Source organism: Megascapheus bottae, chromosome 5 (genome assembly GCF_031878675.1).
Source record: "Megascapheus bottae isolate mThoBot1 chromosome 5, mThoBot2.hap1, whole genome shotgun sequence".
Lineage (NCBI taxonomy): Eukaryota > Metazoa > Chordata > Mammalia > Rodentia > Geomyidae > Megascapheus > Megascapheus bottae.
Genome location: NC_143513.1, coordinates 60176252 through 60200813, shown reverse-complemented (window position 1 = coordinate 60200813; position 24562 = coordinate 60176252). Strand labels below are relative to the sequence as shown.

At 35.9% G+C, this 24562-nt stretch overlaps 1 protein-coding gene across 1 annotated transcript in view; it reads right to left on the bottom strand.

Annotated features, from left to right (window-relative positions):
* The window catches only part of Cftr (CF transmembrane conductance regulator), a 127987-nt gene that overhangs the window by 88167 nt on the left and 15258 nt on the right, over window positions 1–24562 (bottom strand). The window contains exons 4-5 of the mRNA XM_090332234.1: window positions 5775–5885; window positions 3637–3745 (exon numbers count right to left, since the gene is read on the bottom strand). Of these exons, the coding sequence (XP_090188360.1) occupies window positions 3637–3745; window positions 5775–5885 (220 nt within the window). The remainder of the gene's footprint in view (window positions 1–3636; window positions 3746–5774; window positions 5886–24562) is intronic.

Genomic DNA, 24562 nt, shown 5'->3' with positions numbered 1-24562 from the left:
CTCTGCAACCTTTTTTCAAACCACAAATGCTCAATGTCATCATTCTCGATAGATGAACATTTTTATATCAATTTCATGTAGAAAAAAGTAACCCACAAACAGCTGTCACAGACTGATCTTTGCCTTTGTATATACAATATTTCAGTCCATAACTGTGTAAACCAAGAATTTGAATGTAGAAAAATGTACAAACCTTTAACAAAAGCTTTAAGAACATGGAATGATATAAATTTTCTTTTCACAATGGCAATATTTTAAAAGCATTTTAATTACAGCAGACAGACAGGTTCTACAAAGAAAATTGCTTATTTCCAGATGGGCACAGTGGATTCTACCTGTAATCCTCACTACTCGCTACTCAGGAGGCTGAGATCTGAAGATCACAGTTCAAAGTCAACCCTTCAGTTAGGAAAGAATAAAGTTAAGATAAATCTTGGTTAAATGTAAGAATCTATACTACATGTATTAACTTTTCATACTGTCCTTATGAGAATAATATTTCATCTTCAAAATCATTTTTAAATCAGTATTTTCCCCAGGATTATTACATTCTTTCGCTGAACAAACATTCACACCATTTACTTAGATTTCTTTTTCCATTACTACTGAATTTTCTCTTAGCTAAAAATGCTCTCCTCAGTTGTATGTGCTACTTGTGTTGAAAGAATCATATGTGGTCATGAAGAAAAGAGAAAAGATCATTAGCGTTCAGCATGAATATGCAATAAAGCATCATTTTTGTTCATTGCAAGATAACTGGAATAGTTTGGACCTTATGTGCAGCTTATGAAATCACTTGCTTACACAATGTTTAACATGAATGTCTATTTAAGACACATACATATAATGAGAGAAAGACAGACAGGAAAGGCTATTCTTGCTGGAAACTATATCTAAGAATGTACAAACCAGTAATAACTCTCCCAATGAAAAAAGCATACAATTCCTACCTATGAAATACTAAGAGAATTCTGAGGAAGCAACAGTATTTTATCAGTTGGTCCACATCATAAAATTTCCAAGTTAGAAATGAATGTGCTTGCACAAGTTATTTTCTTAAGTATTTTAAATAAAACTCTCTGAAAAGACTGTTTATTATATTTGTTCATAACTTTAGAATAAGTCCATTAGAATAGGTTTATTTGTTGAATTGTTATTTGGCTGCCACTTATAATAGACAATTAAAGTTTGCATTAATTTAAAGGGGATACCCATTTTACACATTTCACTATTTAAAGTTTGTGGTCATGTTGCTTCAACCAAAATGGGACACACTGATCCTTCAAAATAAAACAGTGGCAATTTAACAAAGACATTGGTAGTATTCCCAGTGGCAGGGTAAAGGTTATAAAAATATAGTTTAGGGGCCGGGTGTTTGGCCTAGTGGTTAAAGTGCTTGCGAGCATGCATGAAGACCCGGGTTCGATTCCTCGGCACCACATGCATAGAAAAAAGCCAGAAATGGTGCTGAGGCTCAAGTGGAAGAGCTCTAGCCTTGAGAAAGTCCAAGGACAGTGCTCAGGCCCTGAGCTCAAGCCCAGGACTGGAAAAAAAATATATATATATAGTTTATTAGGCCGGGAGTTTGGCCTAGTGGTAGAGTGCTTGCCTAGCATGCATGAAGACCGGAGTTTGATTCCTCGGTACTCCACATACGGAGCAAAAAAACAAAAACAAACGGAAGTGGTGCTGAGGCTCAAGTGGCAGAGTGCTAGCCTTGAGAAAGTCCAAGGACAGTGCTCAAGCCCTGAGCCCAAGCCCAGGACTGGCAAAAAAAAAAAAAAATACATATATATATATATATATATATAGTTTATTTTGTTAAACATATCCAATAAAAATATGTGCAAATAACAAGGCCATATAAGCATTGCCCCTACACAGAGTTTTCTCCATTCAAGGACAAAATTTGCAGTTCATACTTCTTTTGCTTTGTTTAGTTCTAGCTGATCCATTTTTTTATATTAAAATATTTAGTGAAATACATTATTACCCTTTCACATGTCTTGGTACCCATTACCCTCCCCCCCACACACCCCACCATCTTGGTAGGGTAATGGGTACCAAGACATGTGAAAGGGTATCAATGTATGTGAATTAATGCACCTTCTATCTGGCAAATATCATGTAACCCTTTTACTAATTACAATAAAAAATTTAAAAAAAAAGATAGTTTACATTACTGGATTTTAAACCACAAAGCATCACAAAGACATGAACCAATTTATTTGGAAAGTCTGGGAACACATCCAAATAAAAGTAATAATTTAATATACAATAAAGTATGGTCTTTTAATTCAGTAGAGAAAGGAGAGATTATGCAATAAATGATGGGAAATCTGGACCTCATCTTTTAAAATTAAAATTTTAGTTTATGCATATACCAGAATCAATGGCAAATAGATTAAATAACTAAAGATGAAAGGTGGAAAATAAAATCATGGATGTGTTCTTGCATACTTTATGGAAGTATTCATGCAAAACAGAAAACAAAAATATGCATAAAATAGTAAATTTTTAGAAATGTGTAATTGTTTCAAAAATAAAATTACTTGAAACAAAAATAAAAATTACATGACAGAGAAAAGTATAAGGGAATATAAAAATAACAACAACACTAATAATGATAATAATGGAAAATATGTTCTCATATACCAATAAAAAAACTAAACAATTTTCTCCATTGTATTATCTAATGCATTAAGAAACACTGTGGATTTTACTACAGTCCTCTGTAATTCATCTTCTATGAATATTTTGTGCAATATGAACTAAACTTCTTAGAGCCATGCAACTCATATGGCATTTGTGAGGAAATATTGCAGCACTCCTAAATTCTTGAGGAAGAGAAACCAGCATGAATTCAAATGAATCCACATGGTTTACAACATTTTAATGCAATATTGTTCACAGCCATTACTGGAAGAATAAACACATTTTCTACTTGTCACCTCCTTTTACAGGTTATGAACAAAAATTCAAAGTGATGATCAAGTGATACAGAAAATTATAGGCTGGAGTTACACTTGAGAGCAGCTGGAATATATCAAAAGCCTTTAAAGACCATTATATCTAGTTTTTCAGACATGTCACTCTCTTTACACTGATGAAGACACAGGATGCTGGGAAAGTGTAACTCAAGTGTGCTCCATTGACAAGGTTCAAGTATTTGTTTCTTTTCCTTGAAACAATTCAGTATGGAGATATATTATCAGAATAGCATAAGAATATATGTATGTGTGCATATATATATGTATAAATATACAATTGACTGAATTTTACCTAACTCCTCTTTTGGCATTATCTCTTGACATTCTTTTGTTGAATACAGAAAAATTAAGATGCCAGTAATCTCATGTATTACTAAAATAATGTGATTTAGAATCCTAACAGAAAATAGTTTTAAACAAGTAATTTATTTTGCTGCACCTATTTTAAATTTAATTTAACATGTTAATCACCATGGATTTTTATTTACCTTTGCTAGAAATTTAGATTTTTTTAATATCTAGAGTTGGTCTAGCCTTTTATATCTTTACCTTTGCTCACTAGGTTGCCCTTCTCCTTCTAAAAATCACAAAAATGTATGAATAAGTATTTTTACATAGATAGTGCATATACAATTATGACTCTTACCCCTAAGTATAGTAAGATCCCATAGAATGTGAATCTCCAGAAAAAGCATCGTCGAAGGGCATTAATAAGTTTGGGATTTTTCTTTGAAGCTAACTCTCTATCCCATTCTCTGCAAAAGAAGAAAAATGTGGACCAGTGAGTTTCAGGTGCAAATATTTGATTTGTCCTATTTTCCCCCAACATACCTTGTTTCTTATGAGTATTATCCCAGGGGATTAACCCAAGTGATTACAGAAACAAAAGCCTTTTGGAGACTCTATAATACCAACTGCTCAACCAGATATTTGGCAGGATCTGAAGGTGTGCAAATAAAGTTAAGACAAATGATTATGCATTGCTTGTGGTTAGCATAATGTGAAAAATGAACATATACGTCAAAATGTGTTTTATTCCTTTAGCAATTACTATTAATTTACAACCATGGCAGATTTTGCAATGTTTAAATGTCAAATCCAAAGTAATGACAAAATATTAGGTGGATTTTAAAGTGATTTAACACAAAGAAAACCTATTAGGCTCTTTTTTAAAGGAGGCATGAAATTAAGATTATCAAATTTCATTTGCAACTACTGGAATCATTCATTAGAGTAGAAGTCTTTGACAAATGGCACATAATATGATTGCATATTTTGTAGTAAGGATATGCAGGGAAATAGAGAGACCCTGAAATTGGATGAAATCTAATACTGTTTACTTTTAAATACTAAAAGAACATCAGCTGACTGTATTTAGTTAGTGCCACTGCTCTGAAAGTAAGTCATTTTCCTTTTCAAAAGGGAATAAAATACCTATAAATGTTATCCTCATCTTAATTTTAAAATTATGTGGAGATGAAAACCTCAATAAACCACAGGCATGATCTACAGAATTATAATAAAAGCTTTGCATTTCATCAATTACTATTCCCATTACTATCAAATTATCATAACTCAGCATGGTTCTATGTCATTATAAAAAGAAGAGTTTACAACTGAGATTTAAAAACAGAATTGGCAGTTTTCAGGCATGGAGCAAGACTTTCTTTAAAGTTTTCTAAGAACAAAAAAAATCTATAAAGCCTAGTCATATCTATCTATCTATCTATAAATACAAAAATATATATTTCATTTATATATTCATTTGTGCACATGGACATTTACTCTCATCCACTGTGCTGAATCAAAATATGGTAAGAAAATGATAACGGAATTCTATGCTGTCATCAGAATGAATGACATTGCCCCATTTGTAAGGACTTGGAAAAAATCATATTAAGTAAAGTACACCAGACCCAAAGGAACATAGGCACAAATAGTTTCCCTCATTTGTAATAATTAGTACAAATCTTGGACTCTCCTAGCAGAGGATTACAATAGCTCAAAACCTAGATACACAAGGCCATATAGGATGAGGCTAAATGAAAGACCTCCAGGATATGAAAACAAGAGCCATATAATGTGGGATTGTTGTTCTTAATGTATTATGTTATTTCTCAACTCTTTTATTGTTCCTTGGTTATTCTCATATTGTTATAGTATCTTACCTTGTTATCTGGTATATTGTATATACATTTATTTGTTTATTTGAAATAGGAAAGGGAAGAGGAAAAACAAGATGAGGGGAGTGGGATTTGGGGAGGGAAATGTGGACAAAAACATGAGAAGTGGTATCAATGTGTGTGAAGTAATGCACCCTCTACCTGGCGAATATAACTGTAACCCTTCTGTTAATTACAATAAAAAATTAAAAAAATAAATGAATAAAAGAAAATGGAGCTCAACATGGAGGAGGATAACCTTCTCTATCAAAGTTGTATCCAATGGGAAAGCCAGGAAAGAGAGTATACATAAACCAAAGAAATGGTTTCAGGGTAAAAAGGTAGATAACAGTGAAGTAATGCAGAAGCCTTGTGACATTATGTGTGATGAGAAGTCTCCAGTGACCCAGTCAATGTACTTTTATTTTTAATGTACTTTTAGAAACACAGTAGTGGAAACCATATTCAATTTGCTGAAAATTCAGTACACTGGTATTGAGAAAGAAAGACTAAGTGATTGTCTTTGAAAACTATATGCCGCATGATATGTTAGTTTCATATTTTCTAAATATATTGTATGACTTTCTCTTGAACTAATAATAAGCCATGTGTAAAGATTTACCTTTCCAATGTTTCAGACAGATTGTCAGCGGAGTCAGCAGAAGGGATCTGATATATGTCTGACAATTCTAGGCGCTGTCTATACCCTTTCTTCAAAATTGGGCTGGTCCAGCTAAAACAGAGAGAAAGAACAGATTTCAATATTCACATGATTTGGTCTCCCATACAAGCACTTAATCTGATACAAATCATATCTTCTGTTATGTAGAAAATAACATGTGTACATAAATGAAGATAGAATAAGTCAACTTTTATAAATATTAGAATTAATTACAGGATGCACCTATACAGAACATCAACACCTCCAAACTAAAGTAGCTACCTGTCTTTCCATCAGGGGAAACAAGAATCTGTTGCAATCTGTCCTGAGAGACAAATATTAACTGCTAAACCAAAGAGAGACATATACTCAATAGTCTTCTACAATTTTGATACTATACCATAGGTTACTCAACAATGTGTGTTAAAGAAATTGCCTATAGGTAGAGGGAAAGAAGTTTATGTCAATTTACTGGGCGTGTTATGTCTAAACATCCCTCATGATAAATATCATAATTTTTTTTGGTCTCCTTGCTGGCCATTGTTCCACAACTTGTTTTCTCAGCATCTACTCAGTAACACTTTTTAATGGAAAATAATGAACCTGGCATGGGAAAGAATCAGGGTACCTCAGCATTTTTAAATTCTTTCAATTATGTTGCTTATAGCCATCATAGTAAATCGAAATAATCTTCACATAGACAAGAAAATCGAAAAAGAAAGAAGAAAGAGCAATTTGAGACAAATCATACACACAAAATTAACTTTCGAGATTAAATGTGAAAGGAAAACTCTTTTCAAATGAAATTCATGTATTCATTGAAGAAAGGAAGACCTTTGAAGTGATACTTAAGTCCACTGATTCTCCTTCAGCATCTTTGGGTATCTGGTCCAGAGAACTCTAAAGGTTAGTGTCATTAAGACTACTTAGTAATGCATTAAGATACATGTCAAATGACTAAAATTCATCTCTTGGAGAAAAGATAAACTCAGAATGGGAAAAATATTCAAGAAAAGACATTCAAATTAAGAATAGAGATGCTTTTCACATTTTTCTAGGGCAAAATTTTGAAGATATATTCATAGTTACTCTACTCCTTCCCACTTAGGGTCCAGGTACTTCTCTAGATTTCCTTGATCTTTGGATTTTTCAGAAGGCCCAGATCAATATTGCTAATGTTTGTATAATTTGTCTCTCATTAAGACTCAACTGACTTAGGGCCAATCTCTAAGGTGAAGTAACTTTATCCATCATTTCTTGCTGCAGTATTTCTTTGCCAGTCCTGGGCTTGAGCTCAGTGCCTGAGCACTGTCCTTAAACTTTCTCAAGGTTAGAGCTCTACCACTTGAGCCTCAGCATCACTACCAGCTTTTTTTCTATGTATATGATACTGAGGAATTGAACCATAGTCTTTGTGCATGCTAAGCAAGCACTCTACCACCAGGCCAACCCCCAACCCTCTTGCTGCAGTATTGAGTGACTATAGCTTAATATATTACTTTTTTCCATTAACTTGCAAATATGCATTTTAACAAGATCCTTCTTTAATAAAGGATGGCAAATAAGTTTAGACTTCATTGCCCAGTGTGACTCACTGATCATTTTTCCTGGTGAAACGATAATGAAAACTATTGAAGCCAGCCATACTGGAGAACAGGAGGTGCTGTAATTATGGAGTGTATGCAATGAGCACCACATGACAAAGGGGCACATTCAGAAATTTCTCACTGCCAAAGTATCCCCCACAGTGGAAGATAAAGTTGAAAAATATCAGTGGCAGGCTGAGAAATACCTGAGACAGCTATTTAGGATATGAGTCATTTACTTCGTGAGGGCAAGAAGTAAAAAGGTGAGGCAAAAGTTTACAACTAACATAAAATTCTGCTCCTTCCAAGAGCTTTCACAATCACAGGCATGTTGTGATTTTAATCTGAAAATCATTTTAAATAGGTAGGACAAAATGGGATCAGTATCCTGTTCTAATGAGATCATATTCAAGGATGCTTCACTTATCAAAATCACTAAATGACAAATTTTTCCCACTTTCTTCTGAGTTCACTCTTTCCTTTTCCATGCTTAGCTTTTCTTATGTATGAAAACTAAGCATAATGGGTTTTAATAGTTACATAGTTGGGATTTTAACAAGAAAAAATGAGTTTAGGAGTGACTCCATCAAAGAGAAAAGCAAGTGTGCAGGTGCAGATTTCAAATGTACAAGATACAGAAGTGCCAGGATGAAGCTTGGTGTCCCAGGAAAGTTCATCTGTGCATGTCTCCAGAATAATGCAAACTGCAGATGAGGGGGGCGTTATTAGGAGAAGGCAGGGCCAAATAGCAGAGTGGAAGCATCTGTCATTTTTCAATCTATAAAGGAGAAGAATCTGGTAACACAGACAGTAATAGATTCTGAAGAGAGAAACAAATAAAAAGAACCAGAACCCACAAAGGAGATGGCAGGGAGGGGGAAAATGGAAGGAAGGAAGGAATGAAGGAAGGGAGGAAGGAAAGAAGGAGGGAGGGAGGGAGGGAGGGAAGGAAGGAGGGAAGGGGAAGGGAAGGAAAGGAAGGGAGGGAAGGGAGGAAAGAGGAGGAGAGAGAGAGAGAGAGAGAGAGAGAGAGAGAGAGAGAGAGAGAGAGAGAGAGAGAGAGAGAGAGAGAGAGAGGCTATAGAGAAAAAAATCCTACCAGTAGAAAGGGAGTTTTGAGCACCCGTCTCCAGCTCCCTGATTGTGGGAAGAGAATTGAAGACTGCAACACATTAAACAGAGGGTCCTACCAAGAGTGCCTACTGTATGTGCAGGAAAAGTTGCTACAATTCACAAGCCTTAATCCTAGAACAAGGAATTGTGAGGCCATGACTACTGATGTAACAAGTAAGGCTCTCTTTAGCTCCCCTTATCTCAGATTATGGCTTCTTGAGTGAGTGTCTATGAGAGACTGTGTTACTTATCCTAACTAGGGGTAAGGAGTGAAGACAGCTCAGTGACTTAACAGGACATTTTGTCATAGAATTTGTGTGTAAGTCAATAATAAGAAATGGTTGAGAAGGGCTTACATCTAAGAGGTGTCCCGCAGAAAAATTTACACTATGGAAATGCCTCTTATCAGTTTAGATGTCAGTGGCAGCCTGATAGCACCACATGATGGAGACTTGGGATTCCCTGTAAAGTCACAAAACAGAAACACCGCTGTGGCAGCCATTATTTTTACAAGCAGAGGAGTGTAGCTGGCACTGGCTGCCATCAAGGCAGCTGAAACATCAAAGGCAGGTGCTCCAGACACCTGGCAGTGAAAAACCCTTGGAAACCCTTGCCAGGGCACATAGCAGAAATGCTGTTACATGCAGCTGAGACTCTGAAGGCATGGGTGTGGTAATTGCGGTTCCACCCTCTCTGGTCAAGAGAAAAATCTCACCACCTGAGGCTAGAGCGCCAAGAAACTCTTGAGTCTGAAATCTGTTATGTACTCACTTTCAGGGAACTACCAACTGGCTCCATGTGCTGCCTGTTGTGGAACAGAATCCTCACTTCCTAATCTGTAGAATCATAGTTTATTCAGACTCCTGAGTACCACAAATACATGTATGTATATATACATATGTGTGTTATATAATATATATGTGTTTTATATGTATGAACACAGTTATTTTGTTTTTATTGCTATTTGGGTTGTATTGTTTTTACCTTTTATTCATTTTACTATATAATTATTTTTCTGTATGACTGATATAGGCTGATTACTTTCTAATGTTACACTTTAACATAGGTTATTTACTCCCACCCATTTACTTTTCAGTTCTGCTTTCTTGTCTCTTCTTTTTCTAAAGTCATATCTGAACCATCTTATCTGCCTTTCAGTATCCAATTTCAAACCATCTTCTCATACCTTTCTATAACCTTTCACCCTTTATACCTACCATCCTCTACCTAGAAATAGAACTGTTCTCTTGCTCATACTTTTTTCTACCTCTCTTCCCCAATAGCTTATCCTTCTTCAGTATCTACAGTCTTATGTAGTAGATTACCAGAGTATAATTTATTATGGCCTATTTTGGTTTCCTATTGGAAACCAAAAGTTTCAGAAGTTTTTTGTGTATGTTTCTCTGTTCTATTATCTTCATTTTACTTCCCTTTCCTTACTCAAACATAATTTCACCTGGATTTTTCTATTTATCTCACTCCATGTTCTTATTAACCTCTCCTATTATTAACTCCTCCCACTTCCTTCCCATTATATCATAATACCTAGTATTATTTGTTAGTGTTATTCCCACTATCTCTATTCAATCATGATTCTAGATAACTAATGTCTTATTAGAGCATGACAACACATCTTTGCTTCTATATTCACTAAAGATATTGGAACAGTAGTCATGATTATTCTTTATTAGAGTTTGTCACAAACACAAGGTTGTGGTTTATCAACTGCAAAAGCGACTGTAGCTAAGTTCCTCATTATGAATAGAATTTTGTATATCTTGAAATTAACATCAGAACCACACTTCACCAATGTAGTAACAGGAAAAAACAATCATTATAACACAGACATTGTCCCATCTTAAGTAAATCTTTAAGAAATCAGCAACTACAAGACACAGATTGAATTTCCATCAAAAATTTGTCAGAACACGTAAGTCACAGATGAAAAAGTGCTAAATTCATAAATAAACAAGGCAACATGTCTCTCTCAAAAATTTAACAATTCACAGTGAACTAATTGTGGAGAAAAAAATTTTAAACATAGTTACAATAAAATAATGACAAGAGTGATCAGTGAAATTAAGATACTGTATATACAACTCAATGACTTCAAAGAACATTCAAACAACTAGACAATGATGAAAACAGACGAATGAATAAAGAAGACAGTAAAGAAATGCAATAAAGACAAAGATATTTTGGGGAAAAAATCAAATTAAAATCCTGGAAGTGAAGATCATAGTAGCCCAAACTTAAAAAAAAAATAAATAAGCTAAAAGTCTACTTAGTAATACAGAACAAATTGAAAATGGGCCGAGGCTGAAGAAGTAGAAGGTCAAACAGTAAAAGCCATTAAAATACACTACACTAAGAAAGCATGTAAAAAATAATAAAAGAAAGCATGACAATAAAAAAAGAAAGCATGAATGAAATTTAAAACTTATACTCCACAAAAGACCAAACTTAAAAGTCATGGGAATTGAAGAAGGGGAAGAGATACAAACTAAGAGCAGAGAAACTATTCAATTTTTTAAAAAATAACAGAAAACTTCCTTAACTTCAAGAAAGACAAGGTGCTTATAGAATACCAAATAGGTAAGATCGGAGAAGAAACACACCTCGACACACTATCGCTAAGCCCTAACTACACAGAATGAAAAAACTCTATTGAAATCTACAAACAAGAAGAGACAAATTATGTACAATTGCATGGCTATTTGAATAATAGTAGATTTCTCAACACAAACTTTAACTGAGTGTAAAGATATAATTATACTAAGTGAAAGAAGTCAGCCACAAAAGACCACATTGTTTTATTCGTATGAAGTTTCCAGTGTGGATGAATCCATAGATACTGAGTTGCTTAGGAGCCAGATACAATTGTGCAGGCCTACAATCTCACCAACATGGAATGCTAAGATTGGGAATGCTAAATCTGAGACCAAGGCAAAATGTTCACAAAGCCTCACCTTAACAGAATAGCAAAACCCTAACTGATAAATAACAAATCCAAAAAAAGAATTGAATGGTGACATTGCTCAAGTTTCAGACATCCTTCCAGGTAAGCACAAAACCCTTAGTACAAAATACCTCACTCAGTACAGGAAAAAGAGCTGCTAAAAGCTAGAGGAAGAAAGTAGTACTTGGTCTGAGTACCACAAATAATGATTTATAACAGACAGGCAGTTATTTTGAAGGATAAAGTATTCCTTTCTTTTTCATTTTCCTTTTCTTCCTTTTATATTACTGAGGATTCCTATGTGTACTAGGCAAGCACTCTATCACTTAAGCTGTGCTCTTATTCCTTTCAGCATTCTTTGCACTATGTTTGAGAAGAAGCTTGGCCCTGTAACATGGCCTTGCCTCGGTCTTGCTGTGTAGCCCAGGCCAGCCTCAAACTCCTAAGTCTCCTGTCTCCATCTCCAGAAGAGCTGGAATTACAGTCATATGCAACTACACTCAGACTAATACTTTCTAAAGTTGAATGTGATGGTAGTTACCCAACTGTGAACTTACTAAAAAGTAATCCTTGTGCACTTTAAATGGATAAAATGTCTGACATGTGGATTATCAAAATAAAGCTATAGTTAAGACTGTCTTGACAGGTGCCCTTGTCTCAAGGCTATAATCCTTACTCAGGATAGTGAGATTTGAGGATTGCAGTTTGAAGGTGGCCTGGGCAGGAAACTCCATGAGACTCTTATCTCAAATTTTCCTTTATGTCCAGAACCAGTGAAAACTACTACTTTGCCTAAACTCTCATTTTTTTGCCAGTCCTGGGCTTAAGCTCAGGGCCTGAGTACTACCCTTGGATTTTTCTCAAGGCTAGAGCTCTACCACTTGAGCCTCAGCACCACTTCCGGATTTTTCTAAGTATGTAGTACCAAGGAATTGAACCTGGGTCTTTGTGCATGCTAGGCAAGCACTCTACCACTAGGCCAAACTCCCAGCCCCCAATTCTCAATTTTTTAACTGCTTGTGGGGTAGCTACACAGCTCATGGGAATATCTAGGGATTGGTGATATGTAGCATGTATTGTATACATCGTTCATTTCCTCTGGAAGCAAGGAATTTAACTTCTGCAACTTCTAAGAATTTGCAGGGAGGATGATAATGATGTTAACAATGCAAAAAACTGAAGAATGTGTAATAGAGGCATTGAAAGATCACATTTTATTTACTTGTCTATGAAACATAACAAACTAAGAGGTAATTAACAATGCTATCAAAAATAAATGAGTCAATAAAAGTCAACCATCTCCAATGACAAGGGAATAGCATTATGACACGACATGTAGTCAGTGCCTATCTACTCTAGACAAGTGGCCTCAATGTGCCTTTTCACTATTTGGGTTTGATTTTTATTCTATCTGGGCATGATGCCACTGACAAAAGTCACAAAACTGACTGTGGCTGGAACAACCGGCAAGAAAGGGTGATTAACTGCCCTGTGAGAATGCTACATCCTGTATGAGCTCACTTTCAGGAGACCTTTACTAACTAAGAAAGACAAATAATGCCATTACTCTCTAATTTCTGATTTTTATTTCCATTGGCAATAACAAATATATTTGAAACCAAGAAAATAAGGAAGAAGGGAAATCGATTGGCCTTGAAATTTTATGGTGGAAATGCCACTGGTTTACTGGCAGGCAGTTTTCAAATCACACAGAGAGAAGCTTGCATGGCTGTCAAAATGTTACCACCAATACTGTTAGATAACCACAGCCCAGATATCAAATGACAGAAGACATTTCAAGTCTCCCCAAGGAGAAGATGGAAGGGAAGAAGAAACATGGTTGTACCTGTCTTCTACCTATAGCATGAACAAAATATACTTTGAATGGGTGATAAGATATCTCTCAGGTGGCAGATATCTCTCAGGTGGCAGATAGGTTTTTTTGTTTTTGTTTTTGTTTTTTTAACTCTGGGCTTGGGTATTCTCCCTGAGCTCTTCAGCACAAGACTCCATCACTTGATGAGCTCTTTGCTCATCTAGCTTGTTCAGGCACTGTCACAAGGACCCAGAATTAAAAACTTTACAATTGGTACTTCTCTTGTTTGGCTGAAAATGCCATGTCCTTTCTTGGATGTGACTATCATTCTAGAACTAATAGACATCTGAAATAAAAACTACTTGAGGGCCTGGAGTTTGGCCTAGTGGTAAAGTGCTTGCCTAGCATGCACGAAGACCACGGTTCGATTCCTTGGTACCACATACATAGAAAAAAAAGCTGGAAGTGGTGCTGAGGCTCAAGTGGTAGAGCTCTAGCCTTGAGAAAGTCCAAGGACAGTGCTCAGGCCCTGAGCTCAAGCCCAGGACTGGCAAAAAAAAAAAAACTACTTGATTTCTTTCTGCTAATGTCTCCTCCAAAACATGAGATGACACAATTCTTTTAGGGATAGATGTCCTCTGAATATCTTTTGACAGTGGAAACAAGTTCCTATTTGTCCTGAGCCAAAATAGGTAAAATAAATGCTATGCTTTCTCAAGATCTTCAGCACCCAAATAGTTTAGTGACTTCTCAGTATGTGTACAAGAACACTACTATTTACTAATTCCTTTGTTGTAGTTGTTTTTGTATGTCTTGGGGCTTAAACTCTGGGTCTGGGCTAAGTCCCTGAGATCTTCATCTCAAGGCTTCTGCCTTACCCCTTGAGCCACAGTACCACTTCTGGTTTTCTGGTGATTAATTGGAGATAAGAGTTCCCTGGACTTTAGTGCCTGGGCTGGCTTTGAACCATGATCCTCAGATCTCAGCCTTCTGAGTAGCTAGGATTACAGTCCAGAGCCATCACCACCCCCCTACCTACTAAATCCTTTTTAACCCTTGATTACCACTCAGTATTTCACAGTAGCTTTTCCAACAAAATAAATTTAAAAGTGAGTACAATTCCACTTGACATCATTTGTCACTCTGTTTATTTTCCTAAGCTGTCTTCAATCTCATGATCTATAACCTCAACCACCTTAGTGCTCAGATTACAGATGTAAACTTCCACATCTAGTCAAGGTGATGATTATTGAAATTTAATTGTGATAAAGATGGCTTCTTTGATTCTGTTTAGAATCATGTATTGGGTTAATGCTCAGCCAATATTGATTTTTTTCAACTTTTTTCCAATCATCTTTTGATTATTTTTAAAACCATTTTTCTTGATCTTTGCCCTGTTTGTGAATGTTGCCAGGCCATTGATGCCATTGTACTCCTATTATTTCTCCAAAGGATTCAAAGAGCATCACGACACTGGGTTCAGACTTCTCAGGTGATGTTTTAATTTTAAACTTAGTGTGGAATTTGGTTGTTCGTGGTATTTTAATCTTTTTTAACCTCCTATTGTAAACACTTCAATTTTTTTTTAAAAAAAGGTCATGATTTCAAAGTAAGAGGAAAATTTATTCTTTATTTATTTGGAGGGGCTGTAGGGTAGATGTATAGCTCATTAATATAAGTTTGAGATCCTGTTTGTAAGTTGAGGAGAAAAGATGCTGCTACTTTCATTTTCTGAAAGCCTTGAAGTCATTATAAGAGGCAACAACAAAGAAAACTTCCCAGAACTTTATGGAAGGAAAGTAATAATGGTCTCATATTTATCCTTCCCTTTTCCCATCTACACTGAATTCCAGAACAAAAGCATGTTGTAGGCAAAGAATGGATTCTTTATACTTCAATTAATCCTCATGTCTTATTTTATGTGTGTGTGTATGTGTGTGTATATATATATATATGCAATATATATTATTATTGGCAGGAAAAGACTTGTACTACAAAACCCCTAAATTGCTGTGTTTTTCAAGAGCAAAATACAAAATAATAGGTAATTAATTCATAAATTGCTACTAATAAGCAATTTGAGGGCTCAAAATATATTGTAATTTTAAAAAACACAAATTATAACTATACAAATCATGATAGGTTAGTGAAAATCATTTTTATAGGTATTTAAGAGTTGTTTTTCCAACCTCAAAATGTCATGATCTCTTGCTTCCATTACTGCTTTAGGAAAATGAACTTTAAAAGAAACACCAAGCCAGATTCTCTTCCTTTAGAACTCTGCGGGAGCTCCCACTTGATGAAACCATTTATAATAAGGTACCTCTTAATTTTTAAAAGGATTCTCCTATTGCCATAATCAGGCATATATTCTTTGGCTTAGTCAGGTCAGACTGAAGCAAAGTTAACAACTTTCTTGAAATAAAACTGATTCTACATAAATTATAGGTGGGCCTTTCTCCACTCTGGGTTTCAATTCCTTCTCTTTGTGTGACATTCTACCCTTTACTTTCTTCATCTGAGCTTCTTCCCCAAAGTATCTATTCACTTGTTTACTAATACCTTGTGTCCTTGAGCACAGTAGGCAGTAATGACTCAAAGAGAATAATTTTCTTATCTACTCTATCCCCAGTACATACCAGAAAACATTTTTAAATTGTTGAACAAATGTTACCATATCCCATGTTGATAATTTAGTTCCTCTGTTAAACTAACTTCTTAGATATAACATACATTTTTTTTATTCCTATGGTCTCAATCAGTACTTTGAATAGGTTATAAACAGAATAAATCAATGTTATATAGTTCCAGTAACACTGTCATTATGGTCCATGTAAGAACAATAGTTATAAATAAGTTATAAATAAGGTATAAGAAAAGCAAGCCATTTTTAACCATATAGTAAATGTGATGAAAAGATAGACTGTTTATCTTATGCAAGGATCATAGCGTTTCTTCCCATTTTCTGAGTTATAACTTAGAATTCTCAAGTTCCATTATCTTAAAACTCCAGCCACTTAGTTGTCCTCAATTAAATGTCTTCATATGTAAAAGTTTGCATTGTGCATTATTATCCATTTCCAGGCAGGCACCAGTGGCTTATGCCTATAATCTTAGCTACTCAGGAAGCTAAAATCTAGGAATCATGGTTGTAATCCACCCCAGGTAGAAAAGTGCATTAAACTCTTAGCACCAGTTAACAACCAAAGAGTCAGAAGTGGAGTTGTGGTTCAGTTGCTAGCATGTTAGCCTTGAGCAAAATAGTTCAGGTGCAGTATTCAGACCCTGAGTTTATGCTCCAAGATCAGCATTATATATATTTAACTTTGCCTTCCTAATATTTGCCATTCTTATTCTTTGTAGAAATGTAACAAAATTTCATAAATTAAAAGTCATTCTTGGAGCTGGGAGTATAGCTAGTGGTAGAGTGCTTGCTAGCATGCATGAAGCCCTGGGTTCGATTCCTTGGTACCACATACACAGAAAAGGCAGAAGTGGTGCTATGGCTCAAGTGGCAGAGTGCTAGCTTTGAGCAAAATGTGTCCAAGAACAGTGCCCGGACCCTGATTTCAAGCCCCAGTACTGGCAAAAGAAAAAAGTCATTCTCCAGTCTTCATTTGTACCGTTTACTGTGATAACTATCTATTATTCCCATAGTATGACATTTACTATCTTCTGTACTGCTTCTGTGATATTATGCATCATCACAGTTATAATGCACGTAATATTTAAATATTTCATAACTTGCCACATATATGCCACTCTGAAGCTTCAAATTATTTCCTAATCACATTCAGTTCTTAAATATAGCTATATGTTCAACTTACTGTCCCTTTAAAATACTGGCGTCCTAACCACTGTGCCTCTGAATGTGAACTTGTTTGGAGATAAGATCTTTGCAGAGACCACCAAGTTCAAATGAGTTTGTTGTGGAAGAGGAGCTCTAATCACTGTGACAGTGGTCCTTATAAAAAGCCAGGCGAAAATGCTTGGAACAGACTCTCGTGGCTCAGAAGAAATTAAGCCTGCTAACATCTTAACCTCAGATTTCCCACCTCCTAAACTAAAACAGTACATTTCTGTTGTTTAAGCCATTCTGTTAATGACACTTCATTATGGAAGCTGTGGCAAGCACAAGTACCTTGCCCCGAAAGCCAGGGAAATTACGTGTTAAGATGAATGCATAGGGTCCGGGAGTTTGGCCTAGTGGTTAAAGTGCTTGCCTAGCATGCATGAAGGCCCGGGTTCGATTCCTCGGTACCACATACATAGAAAAAAGCCAGAAGTGGTGCTGAGGCTCAAGTGGTAGAGCTCTAGCCTTGAGAAAGTCCAAGGACAGTGTTCAGGCCCTGAGCTCAAGCCCAGGACTGGCAAAAAAAAAAAAAAAAAAAAAGATGAATGCACAGAGCAGGTAACCTAAGTATGCAAGATAGATTTAAAATGTGGAGATCAAAATCAATGGCCAAATTTACAGATGTGGAACTAAGCAGAGAAATCTGTAGGGTTTTGACCCCAGTAATTCAGAGAGCTCACTCGTTCTAGTTCATAGGACAAAATGGTAAAATTTGGAGAAAAGAGATACTATCTTAGAACCTGAACGGAGAAACAAATGTTTGACTATAAACGAAAAATGTTGACAATGATGTCTGCCACTTATTAAAGATCTATGCCTTGTCTGGTGTTATTTGTGCTCACTAAACAAATGGGAAGTGCTTAGAGAAGGGATTTGTCAACTGTAAGGATGTTTTCTTAATGAGAGTATCATTTAAGTCAGTAAATTTTGGGTTAAATAAAAGATTGTTTACCCTAATTTAAGTAGGCTTCAACCATTAAGTTGAAGCATGAATTAGACAAAAAGAACAGCCTTCCTAGTTGAAAGAACATTCTTCAGAAGCTTCTGAACTCACACTAGACCATGAGATCTCCCAAGTCTACAGTCTGTCAGCTAACCTGGCAAATTTTGGACTTTCATATCTTCATAATCATGTGAGCAAATTGCCTGTAATAATCTACACACACACACACACACACACACACACACACACACACAACATTGTTGGTTCTATTTATTTGGAGAACCCTAATAGATGCAGAGTAAGCATTCAATGAATGTTGTAAGGTTAGGTCATGCTAACATGGGAATAACTTATGGTACCAATAAGAATAAGTGTCAGAAAGATAAAGTGCCTAAGATCATATTGTTTAATAAGTCACAGAGTAAAGGATTCCAGCCAAAGTACATGATTCCAAAGTACATGCTTTCTTCTTCTATATGTTACTTTTCTTTCGCCAGTCCTGGGGCTTGAACTCAGAGCCTGGACGCTGTACTTGAACACTTTTTGCTCAAGGCTAGTGCCCTGCCACTTGAACCACAGTGGCCACTTCTGCTTTTTCTGTGTATATGGTACTAAGGAATCAAACCCAGGGATTCATGAATATTAGATGAGAACTCTATCACTAGACCACACTCCCAGTCTCTTTACTTACTTTTTAAGAATTGACAATGAGGGTAGATATGAAATAGAATGTGCTATCATTTTCTAAGAACCTAGGTGGATAAAATTCAGGATTCAAAGGGAAGTCAGAAACAATAAAAGGGAAAGTTTTTCTTCCCCAACACTTTCCATTCCCCCAGAGTTACTTAAAAAAATTCACTGTTTATATTTCAGATGTCACCATTTAATGTATTACATCATGTTTAGAGAAGAAATTAAGACTCTCATCTTTTAAAACATGTTGTATGCCGATTAGAGCCCTTGGAGTAATCTACTTGTTACCCTGCACTGCCAGGCTAATTCACTTAGTGTCAGCTATATAGAAGAACTTCCTCTGACAGCTCTTTACACATATTTAAAGCTATCAGCATCTTTCCTTGTTATCTCTTCATTGCATAATTGAGCCACTCTCAATAGCCCATTATATCTCCAGCACACCTGCTACACAGGTCTAATCACAGCCTAACAGACTGTTGTACAAGCAAATCCTGGATGGTATTATGGTTTTAGAATAGTTTATCATGCTTGTATACTCAAAGGTGATACTGACTGACACTATCAATTTAACATTCACCTTTTAAAATATGTATAGCATATTATTTTTGAAATTAGGAATATAATTTACTTACACAATCATTTATCAGTTGCTTCTTTGGTAACATAATTAAGGTTTTCATCTAAGCCTTTCAGATCAAGACTATTTTTTTCATATATTTTTATTGTAATTAATAAAGGGGTTACATTATATTCACCAGATACAAGGTGCATTACTTCACATACATTGATACCCTTTCTCATGTCTTGGTCCCCATTTCCCTCCCCCCACCACCACCCCTCATCTTGTTTTCCTCCCTTTCCTATCCGACTTCAAATAACCAAATACACACATATGCAATATACCAGATAACTAGGTGAAATACTGTAACAATATATGATAACCAAGAGACAGTAAAAGAGATGAGAGATAACATAGAACATTAAAGACAACAATTACTCATTATATGGCTTTTGTTTCCTGGAGGTTCTTTCATTTATCATCATTCTATATGGCCTTAAGTATCTAGGTTTTGTAAATCTCTGCTAGGAGAGCCCAAGGTTTCTACTGATTATGACAAATGAGGGAAATCATTGAGCCTATGTAGATCAAGACTATTCTTCTAAATCACTCATAGCTTTTCATATCTAAGAATAAGGTTACAGTGACACATAGCACTCATACCCCTTTTACTTGCAGGACTGGCAGTATAATTTCCAGGCACAGGATAGTGCTGAGCTTGGGGAACTTCTACTGTAATTACATTGCTTGGTATGCCAGACAAATTCAAACTACATATTACCTGTGTCTTTCAAAACCAGGTCACAGAATAATCTTTTTCAAGAAATATAAAGCAACAAACTAAATTTAAGGAAAGTCAGTCTTGTAGGGTGCAACTAATGAAAAGTAATTCAACTGAAATGGCAGAACTATATGCCTTCTCTGTTTTTCTAAATTTTGATATCACAATTTTTTCAAGAAGTTTGTTTGTTTTTTGCGAGTCATGGGGACTGAACTCAGGTCTGAGCACTGTCCGTGGGCTTTCTCGAGGCTAGAGGTCTACCACTTGAGTCGTATCACTTCCAGATTTTTTCTATGTATATGGTACTGAGGAATCGAACCCGGGTCTTCATGCATGCTAGGCAAGCACTCTTACGACTAGGCCAAATTTCTGGCCCAAGAAGTTTTTTAAAATCAATTACTAAAGTCAACTCCATTTCAGACATATCATATTATAAAAAACACAGATATGTAGTAACAAGAAAATAGTGCATAAATGTTACATAATCATTTTAACATTCGTTTGGGGGAAAGGCTAACTATATCTTTGTATTTGTAGAAAGAACTACTGTCTTCTATTGTCATGTTTTTAATCAGTCCTGGGGCTTGAACTCATGGCCTGGGCACTGTCCTTGGACACTTTTATTTGCTCAAGGCTAGCACTCTGCCACTTGAGCCACAGAACCACTTGCGGGATTTTTTTTTTCTGTGCATGTGGTTCCAGGGAATCGAACCCAGAGCTTCTTGCATGCTAGATGAGCAGGTTACCACTAGGCCATGCTCCCAGCCCCCTATCACTTTTTAAAGCAATGAAAATATCCCTAGAAAAATTCAAGAAATGTGTGTGTGTGTGTGTGTGTGTGTGTGTGGTGTGTACCAAGGAAGTACCAAATTGAAGAACCGTTTACCAGTGGTCCGGCCCCTTCTTCAGCTCAAAGAGAAATAACTACAAAAACAGGCGGAATTAATGAAGAAGAATGGTTAAATCTGTCTTTTGTTCTACATCATGTAGCTTTCATTTTACTAATGACCTAAGAAAAGGAGATTCTTTTTTTTGCCAGTCCTGGGCTTGAGCTCAGGGCCTGAGCCCTGTCCTTGGACTTTCTCAAGGCTAGAGCTCTACCACTTGAGCCTCAGCACCACTTCCGGCTTTTTTCTATGTATGTGGTATCGAGGAATCGAACCCGGGTCTTCATACATGGTAGGCAAGCACTTTAACCACTAGGCCAAACTCCCAGCCCCTAAAAAGGAGATTCTTTAAAACACATGTTTTGTTTATTCTCTTCCTATTTCTCTTTTTTAATGTGAGATTGGAATCTCTTGGAAGCTTTTGAGAAACAACCTCTATCCTAGGCCTCCTGAATAAGAAATGCAGTAAGTTGAATTCTTCCATAAAAATTTTCCCAGTGCTTTTATGGATTATATCCCTCAGTAAAAATTTTGCTAAGTCTAAGCTTTTAATTAGGGTCCCTAAATTATCAGTATTAGAATGTACAGAGTGGTGTTGTCTTTATAAAAGGCTCAAATTCCTGGACCCCACTTTAGACATGCTTAGTTGAAATACCTGGAATTGAGATCCAGATCAACCAAACTTGAGAAGTACTAACTTAAACCATCGTTTAAGCCCATTCATTTAAGATTTTAATGACCTTGGGGTTCTTTTAGTATACTAAATGAATTGACCAAACTATTTCCAAAACTGAAACAGATTATGCAGCAGTTGTTCCCTTTAAGAGATTCTGAATTAGCACATACCAGGAAGTACTTAAAAATCTACATATTTATTATAAATACATGCCATGTTATATAGATATTCTGTTGCATGTAGAAACTACAATGATAATACATTTTAGAGTACAGGATTTAATGGACCATAATTTGAGAAAATTTATTCAAAAGTTATGGAAATCCTGCTAATTAGCAAGTAGGATTTCCTATTACAAAGCACCTACCTGGTTATCCCAAGCACTTCATCCTGTTTCAAGTTAGACTCCTCTCAGCAAAATAAATGTTGAATAAATTTTCATCAACAACAGATTTTGCTGGGAAATTGTTTTCTTAACAAACAGCTCATATGTCTACTAGCCCCCATATCTAGCTTCACAGCTTATTTAAAAAATTTCTCACCAGGTGTGCTGGCTCACACCTATAATCCTAGCTACATATGAGGCTGAGATCTGAGGATCAGGGTTCAATGCCAGCCCAGGCACAAAAGGACTGGAGACTCTTATCTCCAATTAACCTCTAGAAAACCATAAGTGAGGCTTGGCTCAAGGGTAGGGTGGTAGCCTTGAGCTGAAGAGCTCGGGACAGCACCCAGACCAAGTTCAAGCCCTACGACCCACCAAAAAAAAAAATATTCTCTGTATCTTAAGATTTCAAACTACTATATTCCTAATAAGTATTAAAGACATAATAATGCTAAATAGATACACAAATATTTGTGAATAACTTAGTAACTAAAACACATGTATATCTGTTGTTATCTTTACCTTAATTAATTCATTTTCAAAGTAATTATCTTTCTGCCTCAAAATTTCATTGAATAAAGGTTGACTTTGATGTCATTGAGATTGCTACCTTTGATCTCCAATTTTGAAGATCAAAATTGATTTATATAAACCTAATTTAGTGACTAAATTTTTGGAAACTCTTGCAGTTATGTATCTCATGCACCCCAATATCTAATTTCTTGCCATAATAAGTGATGTTGTTTTGTGTAGTTTTGTAAAATGCTTAGAATTTTTACATTGGCATCTATGGATAGAAGACAGTAATCATAAAGTATCAGGAAACAGAGCAGAAAAGAAACAAAGGTGAGTTTTCAAATGTTATATTCATCTCTGACTTGAAAGGTGTCACTGTCTTTGGTAGTATTTGAAAAGCTGCAATAGCATCTGAACTGGTCATGTCACTTCCTTGCTTACAGTCTAGCCTTCACTTGAAGAAAGATAAGGTGATCAAGCCCTTTATGAACTTGTCTTTAGTAGGGTTTCTAAATGCATCTCTCACAAATCCCTGTCACGTATATTTAGGAAGAATTCAGAGAAAGTCCCTCTCTGAATCCTTTGAAAACATCTTGTTGCACACAATCAACTGGTTTTCTATTTAACTTTTTTTCTGAATACATCCTCTCTTTCTTTGTCTGAATAATTCTTACAGAAAGCTTTCTTGAAGTGTCAGTGCAAACTTGCCATAGGGATTAGATGTCCCTTTGAGGGCTTCAACAAGCACCTGAGATTCAGAGAATTTATTCTGTGAAGCCAGCAGCAATTTCTTTCCTGACTCCTATACCTGCCTATTCTCTTGCATGGAACACAGTGGTGGCAAATAAATGAATGAGAACATCTTCCAAACTGCTTAGAATCTTGATTTATGAGAGACATACTGCTTTGGTTCCACTCCTTCAGAGAATTACCCGCCAGTATGAGAGCATCATTTCAAAGTTTATACTTCTAAGTATCCTAAATACTTTACCAAAACCTCCAAGTCATCTTAGCCTACGAGCCAAGAATTAGAAAGTAAGCTATGCTACCAAGATGTAGACTTGCAAATTGCAGAGAAAATTGGATGTAGTAATTCTCTGCCCAGTTTTGCTTCTTTTGAGCCTTTTAAAAATCAAAATGGTGCCACCATTTCAAGACTGCTGTATGTCATCATTTTACAGTACACATAGGTCTCTAATGTTGATTTTATTAAGCCATTCTATCTAAGTTTGGGTCTGGTCTGAATACTCTTCTTGGGAAGTATGACAAAGTCCCAGAGCCTTAGAATTTGGAGCAGTCATTAATGTCACAACGTTGGATTATAATAGCGGAGCTGCACACAGAATAGAAAACTTGACAAGACTTAGACTTGGATACAACTGTGAAAAACAAATCCTCCAGGGCTCTGTAAGCATGGTATTCTCTACATCAAGTGATCTAGCAGTAACTTGAGTTTTTAGAAACTTCTTGCTAAAAAGAAGCCCATGCTATTTGCTAAAGCAAAGCTTTACGCTAGAGCCACTGTAATGCCAATTTCATATCGAAACAAATACTTGAATATACATGGAATGAAAGCATCCTCCAAGCTACTCAGAATCATGACCAATGAAGAGATTATTGCTCTGATACAGTTCCTTGGGGTAATTCACTGACTACATCAGAGCACAGCTTACAGTTGTGAGATATAGCAGTCCTAAAGACTACAGAAAACTTGACAATGTTCACTGAACATACAACTCCAAAGAATGTACCTTTATTTGTAGGTACCAAGGGGAAGGAACTGAAATAGTAATGTTGTGCTCTGACATAATGTACTTTGACATACTTATAAAGTAATCATCCTGTCAGTTTCCCGAAACAACCAGACTTGTATCATAGTCTGTTTCTCCTTCTTGACCTCATTACATTACCAGAATTGTGATCCAGGGAAATGCCCTGTACAAGATGCGTCAGGAATCAGAGGAACAAAATGGCCAAAA